Source organism: Physeter macrocephalus, chromosome 20, assembly GCF_002837175.3.
Source record: "Physeter macrocephalus isolate SW-GA chromosome 20, ASM283717v5, whole genome shotgun sequence".
Lineage (NCBI taxonomy): Eukaryota > Metazoa > Chordata > Mammalia > Artiodactyla > Physeteridae > Physeter > Physeter macrocephalus.
Window position 1 is genome coordinate 22,186,121 of NC_041233.1, and position 13,378 is coordinate 22,199,498.

Sequence of the window (13,378 nt, forward strand, 5' to 3'; positions counted from 1 at the left end):
CACATATACACAAGGGAATATTACTCAGCCATAAAAAGAAACGAAATTGAGTTATTTGTAGTGAGGTGGATGGACCTAGAGTCTGTCATACAGAGTGAAGTAAGTTAGAAAGAGAAAAACAAATACTGTATGCTAACACATATATATGGAATCTAAAAAAAAAAAAAAAGGTTCTGAAGAACCTAGGGGCAGGACAGGAATAAAGATGCAGACGTAGAGAATGGACTTGAGGACATGGGGAGGGGGAAGGGTAAGCTGGGACAAAGTGAGAGACTGGCATTGACATATATACACTACCGAATGTAAAACAGATAGCTAGTGGGAACCAGCTGCATAGAACAGGGAGATCAGCTTGCTGCTTTGTGACCACCTAGAGGGGTGGGATAGGGAGCGAGGGAGGGAGGGAGACACAAAAGGGAGGGGATATGGGGATATAAGTATACATATAGCTGATTCACTTTGTTATACTGCAGAAACTAACACAACAATGTAAAGCAATTATACTCCAATAAAGATGTGAAAAAACAAAGCTAAACAAGTGTCCATTAGTCCCATCAGAGTTGAGGGTAATTAAAGTTTTTAAACTGTCATCGATTGTGCTGAAGAATAAGTCCTCCATAATTTATTTCAAATACCTATTTTAATGTACTTTCTTTACCTTTTATTTTATAGAAGTCACTGAGTTAGGCAAGTCATACAATATGCCTGAACTTGATGAGTTAAGCAACTGAATGACAACTTTCTTTTCAGTCACTTAATATTTTCTTGAGCCTGGGAAAGATCATAAAGAAAATAACTATAGTCAGAATCTTAGAGCAACCCTACTTGAGAGAGGAATCCCTACCTTAAATCTCCAACTCATGAGGTTACCTGGTTTGGGCCAATTCACTGGTCACTCCAAATCCTTAGGCAAGGTTTGCCTTGTTGCCTCCTGGTAGCCTTCATCTATTGACTACTCATCTGCCTTCTAAAGCAATGCAGAACATGTCCAGTTCTTCCACACACGTGCATACAATACACATTTTTTTCTAGGCTAGGTTTAAATGTACAAATTATAATGTAGAAATGCTTAGAATAGAATGGAAGCTTTTGTCACCCAAAGAGACCCATCATAACTTCACTAATATTCATATATTTTATTTATAATATTTTAAAAAGTATGAAGTTTGTACATTTCATTGATATCGTCTCAACTCTACAGAAAAATATTTCAGATTCCGTTACCTTGCTTCCAATTTCACACACATCAATTGGGTCATTGTCACCACAGCAGCCGGTGTGTTCATCATTGTGTCTTGGGTCTTCCCAAGTCTAAAAAAAAAAAATAAGATACAGTATATCATTCCTGTATATGCTAATGACAAAGTGGATCATGTTGGCATTAAAAGATAACATCCCACGATCTTTCTGCAAAAATATGAATCTTCAGCTATTTATTCTCATTAAAAAGAATTTTTTTTTATTCACGTCTAAGAATCTTTTTTTTTTTTTTTTTTTTTTTTTTTTGCGGTACGCAGGCCTCTCACTGTTGTGGCCTCTCCCGTTGCGGAGCACAGGCTCCGGACGCGCAGGCTCAGTGGCCATGGCTCACGGGTCTAGCAGCTCCGCGGCATGTGGGATCCTCCCGGACCAGGGCACGAACCCGCGTCCCCTGCATCGGCAGGCGGACTCTCAACCACTGCACCACCAGGGAAGCCCCACGTCTAAGAATCTTAACTACACACAATAATCTTAACTAAACGCTGGGCTCCTTTAGCTCCTGCGGAACTAAATTTAATCTTTTTTTTAAAATTTATTTATTTATTTAATTTATTTATTTTTGGCTGCGTTGGGTCTTCGTTGCTGCGCATGGGCTTTCTCTAGTTGCGGCAAGCGAGGACTACTCTTCGTTGCAGTGCACGGGCTTCTCATTGCTGTGGCTTCTCTTGTTGCAGAGCACAGGCTCTAGGTGCGCGGACTTCAGCAGTTGTGGCACGCGGGCTCAGTAGTTGTGGCTCACGGGCTCTAGAGCACAGGCTCAGTAGTTGTGGCGCAGGAGCCCAGTTGCTCCGCGGTATGTGGGATCTTCCTGGACCAGGGCTTGAACCCATGTCCCCTGTACCGGCAGGCGGATTCTTAACCACTGTGCCACCAAGGAAGCCCAAATTTAATCTTTAAAATGGATAATGATGCTATTTTAAACAAACAAAACCCAACTATCTAATAACTGAGACAATATGCAAACACAAATGTAGACCCAGATGTTCACTTAAAAAATATAGTAAAAGAATACTGCTTTGATGAACTTTTAGTACTTACTATCTTCTACTAACCAGATTTTCTTTAAAATAAATCTCCAAGCAGAGATGGGTAGGTGGTAATATTAAGATGGAAATGATGTGTGCTGGTGGCAAAAATGTCATCGCTGACCAGGAGCCAAGAATAAAAAGTTTAATCAGGATTTGCTGAAGCTTTAAATTGCTGGGTTTCTTCCCTGCTAAACTGCAAGACCGAGTCCTTGCAGAGCAGCTCACAGAAGAAGTGATGGCCTGTGCCTGCCAGGAAGTTCAGTTTAAAGTGTAGCTGTTGTTTTGGTTCTTTTCCCTCCCATTCCAGAACATATTTCTTGGATTTGTTTGCTTACTCAGCTGGAGTAAAGGCAGAGAGATAAAAGTAAAGGGGGAAAAGGAAGACTGGACCCAACAAAGCCAAATCCAACCTACAGAAGAGTAAGTATTTCAGCAATGTGCTCCCAGAGGGATGATATTTCAAGGCTAAGTAGTGAATCAATTGAAGCACAAGTGCTATAACGAAAGCAAACGACTTTGTGACTACCTAGCAAGCTAGATGGGTTTGACCTATGTTTTAGTAACTTACAGATTGTTTCACAGTAGATTCCACTTAATAGACTTAATGGTTAATAAAAACAAACCATTTATCAACAGGAAGAAAATAAATTGAATATTTCATTTAAAGATCCTAAGTGCCATAGCATTAGCTTAACCAAACCAGAATTAAATATACATTATTTACTCAAAGTAAACATGATTCTAGTGATTCTTCATTCAAATATTAAATAAGAGTCTACTACACACTGGTATTGTGCTGGGGATAAATTGGTAAACAATGCAGATATCCCCCCTCCTCAAAGCTTTGACTGTTTAGGAAACAGAATCCCATTATTACTTTACCACAAAGAGCTTGGCACAAAGAAAGTAATCAGGATTATAGAGATACAAGTCAGCAGCTGTGAGAACTTACATGTGCCAGGTACTAAGTGCTTTATTCCTCAAATAGCCACACAAGTTATGTACTAGGAATATCCCAGGAGAAAATATTAACATCTCAGGGAGGAAGAAGCAGAGGCAAGTTAGATAAGCTTTCGTAGACAGTTTAGATTTATTTCCAGTTTTAGTGAGGTCCACTGGTAGGTTTTAAGCAGTGATGTGATAATGAATCTGATTTAAGCTTTAGAAGGTTGCAACTGGGACTTCCCTGGCAGTCCAGTGGTTAAGACTTTGCCTCCCAACGCAGGGGGTGCGGGTTCAATGGGGGAGTTAAGATCCCACATGCCTCCCGGCCAAAAAACCAAAACATAAAACAGAAGAAATATTGTAACAAATTTAGACTTAATGGTTAATAAAAACAAACCATTTATCAACAGGAAGAAAATAAATTGAATATTTCATTTAAAGATCCTAAGTGCCATAGCATTAGCTTAACCAAACCAGAATTAAATATACATTATTTACTCAAAGTAAACATGATTCTAGTGATTCTTCATTCAAATATTAAATAAGAGTCTACTACACACTGGTATTGTGCTGGGGATAAATTGGTAAACAATGCAGATATCCCCCCTCCTCAAAGCTTTGACTGTTTAGGAAACAGAATCCCATTATTACTTTACCACAAAGAGCTTGGCACAAAGAAAGTAATCAGGATTATAGAGATACAAGTCAGCAGCTGTGAGAACTTACATGTGCCAGGTACTAAGTGCTTTATTCCTCAAATAGCCACACAAGTTATGTACTAGGAATATCCCAGGAGAAAATATTAACATCTCAGGGAGGAAGAAGCAGAGGCAAGTTAGATAAGCTTTCGTAGACAGTTTAGATTTATTTCCAGTTTTAGTGAGGTCCACTGGTAGGTTTTAAGCAGTGATGTGATAATGAATCTGATTTAAGCTTTAGAAGGTTGCAACTGGGACTTCCCTGGCAGTCCAGTGGTTAAGACTTTGCCTCCCAACGCAGGGGGTGCGGGTTCAATGGGGGAGTTAAGATCCCACATGCCTCCCGGCCAAAAAACCAAAACATAAAACAGAAGAAATATTGTAACAAATTCAATAAAGACTTTAAAAATGGTCCACATCAAAAAAAATCTAAAAAAAAAAAAAGAAAATGGCAGACTTGGGATTTGCACCCTCATCTGTGTGGTGCCATAAGATCAGTGCTTTTAAGCACTAGTCTACACGGCCTCTCTCAATAGATACGCCACTCGTTCTGTAAAGAAAGAACTTGTGTAGTTTATAACCAGTCCATATAAAAAAAATTTCAGAAAAGAACAAACTTTCAAATGTGAATTCAAACATTGTAAATATTTACCTTTTAGTTCATCTTGAAAATAAGTTATTTAAGGAAGTATTAAAATGAGTTAATTACCCCTTATGTTTTTATAATCTACTATAGCAAAAACTTTTTGAAGGTGTTTAAATCTTTTTTACTAACAGTAGTAGGTTAAATTTTTGTAAGCTAAAAAGTACATTTCTAGCAATTGCACAGAGACATACCTGAGGGATGGCACCATAGTTCCAGATATATCCTTTATAAGGGAACAAATTTGCAACATAACGGAGTTTTCCTTTTTTCACATCTTGTTTAATTGGGTTTAAAGGATCCTTTGTAGCAATCTGAAATAAAAAATTTCAAATCATTGTATATTTGTATGTGAAATACTATTCAAATAGGGATTTAAGGAAATGAATTATGAAATGCACTAGTTCCACTTTAATGATATATTTTTACCCCTAACACTTTTATAATTTGAAGTAAGTTTCTCCATAATCAGCCTTTAAGTGGAAAACATTTGAGGTATACAGGAACTATCAAGAAGGGAAAAAGAACATTTACTAATTCCAGAAAGCAAAAATTAGCTGGAATAAATCCTAACATTTGAGAAAATATCTAACTTCAGCTTTCCTTTAAAACATTTTAGGGCTTCCCTGGTGGCACAGTGGTTGCGCGTCCGCCTGCCGATGCAGGGGAACTGGGTTCGCGCCCCGGCCTGGGAGGATCCCACATGCCGCGGAGCGGCTGGGCCCGTGAGCCATGGCCGCTGAGCCTGCGCATCCGGAGCCTGTGCTCCGCAACGGGAGAGGCCACAACAGTGAGAGGCCCGCATACCACAAAAAAAAAAAAAAAAAATTTAAATTATTCAAATATTTGACTATTACATGTGAAGTGTTGTTACTGTCAGAAAGCATTATTAAGTGACAGAAAATGTTACAAATATCCATAATGAAAAGTCAAATCTATTAGGTATCATCAGAAAATAATTAAAAGGAACTTCCCTGGTGGCGCAGTGGTTAAGAATCCGCCTGCCAATGCAGGGGACACGGGTTTGAGACCTGGTCCGGGAAGATCCCACATGCCATGGAGCCACTAAGCCCGTGCTCCACAACTACTGAGCCCTCGTGCCACAACTACTGAAGCCCACGCACCTAGAGCCTGTGCTCTGGAACAGGAGAAGCCACTGCAATGAGAAGCCTGTGCACTGCAACGAAGACCCAATGCAGCCAAAAATAAATAAATAAATAAATTTTTTTAAAAAGAAATAAATTAACAAAATGTGACAAAAATTCCAATAAAATCATTTATGGCTGGAGTGACTGAAGCAAGCCTGTTGACTACATGGAGGAGTCAACGATGGAATTAAAGGGAAGAAGACAGAAGAGAAAAAGGTTAATTCTAGGCTTTGGGAATGCTGGAAGGAAAGTCTGTAGCATATCTGTAAATAGTAAATGGTTGAGTTTAGTTGGAGCACAGAGGGAAGACTGGCAGGCAAAGGGAGATACAGCTGGAAAATAGATTGGGACTAGAAAGAGGCAGCCTTGGACATTAGTTGTATAACCCTTGAGCAAATCGGTGCAACTAGATCAAAACTAATATCCTACATCTGACTAGCAAAAGTGAAACATACCTCCATTTTTGCATTCGACCAGCGTGGTACTTCAACCACCATGTGGAACACATCCTGAAAAACACAGAGAAGATGAGATGGTCACAGGAGTTCATTTATTCTATTACTTCAATGAGTATGCCCCAGTCCTTCCAGAGTTAAACTGTTCATTGTATCAAATCTTTGAAGTCACTGACTTTCAACAAAATGCATCAAAAAATAAGGCAGACTGATGGGTGAAGAGATAAAGCAAATACAGCAAAATAATTGTAGAATCAAAGTAGTGGGTGTATGATTGTTCACTGTATTTTTCTTTAAAGTTTTTGTTTGTTTTAATAAACATAGTAAATTTTTCATGATAAAATGTTGAGAGGGTGGGGTGGAAAGAATTTTCCTATAAAGAACAGAAACAGTTTTAAACATAGCAGAACTTGTATCTCTGAGGAGGGCCATCTTCAAAGCAACTGTCTCCAAAGGCTATGCATATCCTCCAGTGACAGTGCAATTACTCAAAATGTTTTTGGAACTTCTATTTCAGAGGTGGTTTGTAAGACAAACCCCAAATCAGAAAATTTATTCGTCATACTTTAGTTTTAGTCTCAAACAAAATCAATCAGCTTGATTACCCACATTATTCTCCCAATTAGGCTGTTTTTAAAAATCAGGTACTCCTCAAAAAGATAAGAAGTTTGATACTGAAGATAAAATATTATGTTCCAAAAATATTTTAACCAATGGCAGTTCTATTGTAATTAGTTTACAGCCTTAAATTGACTACTTGAAACTGGATGACATATTAAAAAATTCTCAGATGCTTACTGCTTAAAAACCCAATTAATGAAAAATCACACGTTGTCATCTCATTTGCACACCAGAGTCAAATACCAAGTTGAAATACATTTTGTAATTAAAACTGAGCTTTAAATAGAAAATTATTTTTGCCAAGGAATAAAACTAAGTTCAGTTTTTCAATTTAAAACCTCTACAAAGGGCACACATGAAGCCAACTCTGCCATTACTTTTATAAAATGCATATTTTAAACAGTTGATTTAAAATGAAAATCACTTAGTTACACACTTGTTAGAATTACTTCTTTGCTACTTTGCATCAAAAAACAGGGACTGATAAGCTATTGAATACAAGGGATTAAGTCAAAGATTTCCAGACAGTAATTAGCTTGTTGCTATTTTAGCCAAGCAGAAAGCTCCACAGATTTGCATTCAAGAGGCTAAAACTTCTGTCACTTACTGAGGGAGACTAAAGTATTCCATAGTTTCTGCTCCAAGCCTCCTGACATCTGCCTACTCCATACAACATAAAAACCACAATGAATGGAGACATTGTTTAAATCCAGGACTGAATAAACTGCTCTATCCCTGTAAAGTCATAACTGGGTGGTTTTAGAAAAAGTAACACATTGTTCATGGGTAGGAAACCTCAGACCCAATCTTCAATTACATTTCATTCTGCTCATTGTAAGTGAGACCTGTGTCTATCTAGCACCACCCCCTACGCCTCAGGTGTTAAAATGAAAGATCTGCACGTCCACCACCAAGTCAAACTTAAACGTGTACAGCAGTCATACCCTAAAGGTCCACAAGATAGAGCTGTTACTACATGAAAGATCACCTGAGAAGTGAAAACCAAGGAAACTGGCTAGTTTTTTAAAAGAAAATATTACCAAATGAATAAATTGCCTCAAGAAAAAAAGTAGCAAATAAAGCTAAAATCACTGATTCAAAGTTTGGAAACTATACTGAACACTTTAATGGAATTAAATAGAGATCCTCAAAAACCACATTACCTAATATTACAAACCTACATAACTAATAGGAAAGCAGGAGAAAAGAAAAGAAAGAGAAGGAGAAAGAACCAACATTACAGGAAAGAAAACATCTTTCAGGAAAAGACTCTACTGCAAACAGAAGAACTCCGAAAGCCTGAGGGTTTGGTACTTTTTAGAAATTAGCTGGGCCAAAAATAGCAAGGAGTATCCTGCAAGGAGCCTCAGAGACAATTCATTCATTTTTGCCAACATATATTTATTGAGTACCACTGTTTTGTGCCAGATACTAGCAGTGAACAGAATTAAAGCTCTTTTAACTCCCTAAGAGTTGGATCGCCAAACCAGGTCATTTCAGCTTGCAGGCCTCAGGCTGTAGCCTGGGGTCCACAAATCTAGGTGAGGGACTAGTCTGTAAAATGAATGTTTAGCATATTTTCAAGTGTATGTAGATACCGTAGTGATTACTGGATCTTTTAAAAAATTAATTAATTATTTTTGGCTGGTTGGGTCTTCGTTGCTGCGTGCGGGCTTTCGCTAGGTGTGGCGAGTGGGGGCTACTCTTCATTGTGGTGCGCGGGCTTCTCATGGCAGTGGCTTCTCTTGTTGCGGAGCATGGGGTCTAGAGCGCAGGCTCATTAGTTGTGGCGCACGGGCTTAGTTGCTCTGCAGCATGTGGGATCTTCCCAGATCAGGGATCGAACCCATGTCCCCTGCATTGGCAGGCAGATTCTTAACCACTGTGCACCGGGGAAGTCCCTGTATCTTTTTTTTAAAGCAATGAATGTGCAGTAATTTTGTCACTACTTTCCCCATCAATCATTATCAAAACAGAGGGTTTTTTAAAAATTATTTTGATATTAAAAAGGGCGGACGTTCTTATTCTTTAGAAGGAACTACTAGTAAAGAACAGTTTATTTCTCCTAGACACCATGGCTACAATTCAGAGAGTTGCCACTAGGTACACAATGATACTTAGGATTTTCAGGGCAACTGACATGAGAATTTCAACCAATCACTCCACTGCTACTAGAAAAAAACACTTTTACTGTTAAAACATTATGCATTCTATTTGGAACTCTTGTGCACTGTTGGTAGGAATGTAAAATGGTATAGCCACTGTGGAAAACAGTATGGTGGTTCCTCAAAAAATTAAAAATAGAATTACCATATGACCCAGCAATTCCACTTCTGGGTATATACCCCCCAAAATTGAAAGCAGGGTCTTGAAGAGATATCTGTACACCCATGTTCATGGCAGCATTATTCAAAATAGCTAAAATGCAGAAGCAACCCAAGTGTCCATCAAAGGATGAATGGATAAGCAAAATGTGGTATGTACATACAATGGAATATTATTCAGCCTTAAAAAGGAAATTCTGACAGGATGTATCACAGTAGTACAGTGATCATAGGTCTCATCCCCAAACTGGTTAGTTTTGTTGTGGATCAAGTCAGTAGTGTGACAAGTCATTTACTAATGAATAGGCTATGGCTACTTGGTAGGCTATTATTTCTAATATCATTAAGTACATATACAGGGAACATACTCTTAATTACATCCCATCTCTGAATCTTAGTAGTAAAGTTAAATGTGTCTTTATTGGAAGACTTATGAACACCTCATGACTTACGATCTTTTCCCAACACTGGATCTGAAGCCTAGTGAACATGACCTACTGTATTGCAAAACTGCATAAGTTACTTAAATTAGCATTTAAGTTGACTCTTCATGTGTTTCTCTAGATAACTTCAGAAACCAAGTACAAAAATACCAGACGTACGAAGAAATACAAAATCATCCTGATTCCACCATCCTTTCATTTTTCCATTTTGCAATAAAATTTGGAGAAAAACAATGGTGGTTGAGAGGATCTTCTTCTAAATTTATCTAGAGATTAGATATAAAGCAAGAGGCTAATAGAAAACAAGGGCAGCTTGCCTTTTTTTTTTTATCTCTAGAGTATTTTTGGAGAATAAAATTCCTATCAGAAGAGCTCATGTAGTTAGTAAGGAAATGCTCTACTCCCGTAAAGGTGCTTTTGTAAAGGTTTAGCAGATTTCATCATTTCCAAGAGTATTTTTATCCTATTAAGTGCTCACCAAGTAACACTTGGTTTTAAGTTTTGGCTTCAAAGCCAGTTCTGTGATTACAGGATATATTCTAAGTTGTTAAAAGTAAATGGGTTCCTCCTGTGCAGTGTCAATGGGATTGTAAATTGGTGCACCATTATGGAAAACAGCATGGCAGTTCCTCAAAACACAAAATAAGAACTACCATACGATCCAGCAATCCCACTTCTGGGTATTTATCCAAAAGAAATTAAATCAGAATCTCAAAGAAATATCTGCACTGCCATGTTCACTGCAGCATTATTCACAATAGCCAAGATACAGAAACAACCAAAGTGTCCATCAATGGATGAGTGGATAAAGAAGACGTGATACATACACATACACACACACACACACACGCACGCACACACACACTGGAATATTCAGCCTTTTTTTTTTTAAAAAAAGGAGACCCTGCCATTTGTGACAACACGGATGAATGTGGAAGATATTATGCTAAGTGAAATAAGTCAGACAGAGAAAGACAAATACTACGTAATCTCACTTGCATGTGGAATCTAAAACAGTTGAATGTATAGAAACAGAAAGTAGAAAAATGGTTGCCAAAGGCTGGATGGGTGGGAGAAATGAGGGGATGTTGATCAAAGGGTACAAACTTTCAGTTATAAGTGATAAGTTCTGGAAACCTAATGTACAGTATGGCTCTATGAAAGTTGCTAAGAGAGTAGATCTTAAGTGTTCTCACCATACACACAACCAAAATAAATATGTGAGGTGACAGAGGTTAACTAACGTGATTAGTGGGATCATTTCACAATGTATACATATATCAAAGCATCACAATGAACACCTTAAATACAATGACTATTTGTCAGTCATACCTTAATAAAGCTGAAAAATAAATTTTTAAAAAAATTTTAAAGAAAAAATAAATGGGCTCCTGACTTCTTTCAGTGACAAGTGACAAATGTCTATTGGAGAAGCTGACACAGAAGAAATATGATGGCCAAAGTTCACACTGTGTGCTTCTTATTCATTTAGAATTATAACTTCACAAAGGAAAACATGATTTATACCAACCCCCCAAAAAATTGCTCAACAAATTGTTGAGCAGGGGAGATAGTTAAAAAACAAACACCTTTCAGTAATGCTCATTTGTTTTCCAATCACACAGATGTTCTACTCATAGCAGTTTCAACAAACTATTGTATTTGGTAATGCATACTGCCATATGCCACATACACAGAAAGTAATAAAACTTAATTGACACGTCATAACTAAGAATAAGCTATTTTTTTCCCCTCATATGAGCTTTAAGATGACTCAATTTTGAAAACAGATATTCTAACCATAACCTGTTTATTTTCTTATCTTTATAAAATCAAGCAAGAGTCTGCATTTCCAGCTGTCAACATCTTCTATGATCTGCAATGACTAAGAATTTTCACCATAGAAACTTTTCCAAGAAAAATGCACATTTACACCAAATTGCAATTTCAGACAGAACTCGGAACCTCAGAAACCCATCGATGAGTATTCCAGGGTCTCGGGGCCACCAAGAATTCCTGGACTAGAAGACTTTATAGCTTTCCCGAATGAAGGAAGTTCTTACTCATTTCCCTTGAATTCTAAGCATTAAAAAAAAAAAAAAAAAAAATTAAGCAAGGCTTTTTTTTCTGCTTTTTTTCTTTGTAAATATCACAGAGATAGTTACTGTAGAAAATTTGGAAAATACCAAAAAGCTCAAAGTAAAATCCACCACCCTTTATCACTCAAGGCAGTGTGGCTCAGTGGCTAACACCACAGGTTCTGAACAAGAATGCCTGGGTCTGAATCCTGCCACTACCGCTTATGAATTCTAGTTGGTAATCCTGGACAATTAAGTTACTGAAAGAACCCAGCTCACAGACTGGAATGATGGCTAAAGGAGAAAATCCACATAAGGGCTTTAGCATAGTGCTAATTGTAATGTAAAACACCCACTAAGACCAATAGTGCTCAGAGGTAAAGCAACTTGCTCAATATGGCAAAGCCAGTTAGTGGTAAAACCAGGACTAAAACCAAGGTTTCTTACTCCCGGTTCAGTGATCTTTACTCTATACAATAGAGCTCTGAAAGGCTTCAGACATAACCAGTCATTGTGGTTAACACCATCATCCTATTGTGGGGTTTGTTTTTTTTTTTGGTTTTTGTATATTGAGACTTTATAAGCCAGGCATTGTGACTGCACATTACATGCATATTTAATCAACACAACTTTTTTTTTAGTCAAAGCTATCCAAAAAACTTTTGTCTTTTCACTTATTTTTTGATTGAAGTATAATTGACTTAAAATATTATACAAGTTTCAGCTGTACCACATGGTGATTTGATATTTCTATACATTACAGAATCATCACTACAGTAAGTCTAGTTACCATCTGTCACCATACAAAGTTACTACAATATTGACTATATTCCCCACACTGTACACTACATCCCCATGACTTATTTTATAACTGGAAGATTTACCTCTTAATCTCCCACACCTATTTCCCTCATCCCCGCCTCTGGCAACCACCTCTGGCAACCACCAGTTTGTTCTCTTTACATGTGAGTCTGTTTCTGTTTTGTTAAGTTTGTTTTACAACTTTATCTTTTTGACAAAATTGTTAAACCACAGATATTATGGTTAGAATATCTGTTTTCAAAATTTAGTCACCTTAAAGCTCATCTGAGGGGAAAACATAGGAGTTTATTCTTAGTTATGACATGCCAATTAACTTTGTTATCAGTTTTCATCTATGCTGCCAGTTCTAACTTTGGTTTGGAAAACATAAAACAAAACCCCAACCATTCTATATACATACAAAGTTGGAGAAGACCAACAGTATTTAAATGATTAATTTGGTAACATTTTTTAAAGTTCCATTTATAGAACTGTCTACAAAAAGAAATAGAAAATTCAAAACAAAGCAAACCCTGTAGGGAAGTGAGTACTGCTGACCCTTGAACAACACAGGTATGAACTGTGTGGGTCCACTTATACGTGGATTTTTTTCAATACTAAATACTACAGAACTACATGATCTGTCGGTTGAATCTCCAGATACGGAGGAATCTCAGATACAGGAGGCCAACTATAAATTATACGCTAGTCAGGGCCCCTAACCCCCGCATTGTTCAAGGTTCAACTATAATTTAAAAAGCATCCACTTGGGTGGCATATCTCCTCTAAAAGTTTCAGGTACAGTAAAATAGTATCTTTAAAAATTTAAGAATGACACACAACTGCAAAAGATATCCTATTCAGTTTCTGAAGCACCCACCTATTTGACTAGTAGCTTGACTTTTCTTTAGAGGAGAAAAGTTCCATATTTATA

General features: G+C 37.5%; 1 protein-coding gene across 1 annotated transcript in view; it reads right to left on the reverse strand.

Annotated features, from left to right (window-relative positions):
- The window catches only part of PPA1 (inorganic pyrophosphatase 1), a 38,024-nt gene that overhangs the window by 18,661 nt on the left and 5,985 nt on the right, over nucleotides 1–13,378 (reverse strand). The window contains exons 3-5 of the mRNA XM_024132109.3: nucleotides 6,178–6,231; nucleotides 4,769–4,888; nucleotides 1,225–1,311 (exon numbers count right to left, since the gene is read on the reverse strand). Coding sequence (XP_023987877.1) covers nucleotides 1,225–1,311; nucleotides 4,769–4,888; nucleotides 6,178–6,231 — 261 coding nt within the window. The remainder of the gene's footprint in view (nucleotides 1–1,224; nucleotides 1,312–4,768; nucleotides 4,889–6,177; nucleotides 6,232–13,378) is intronic.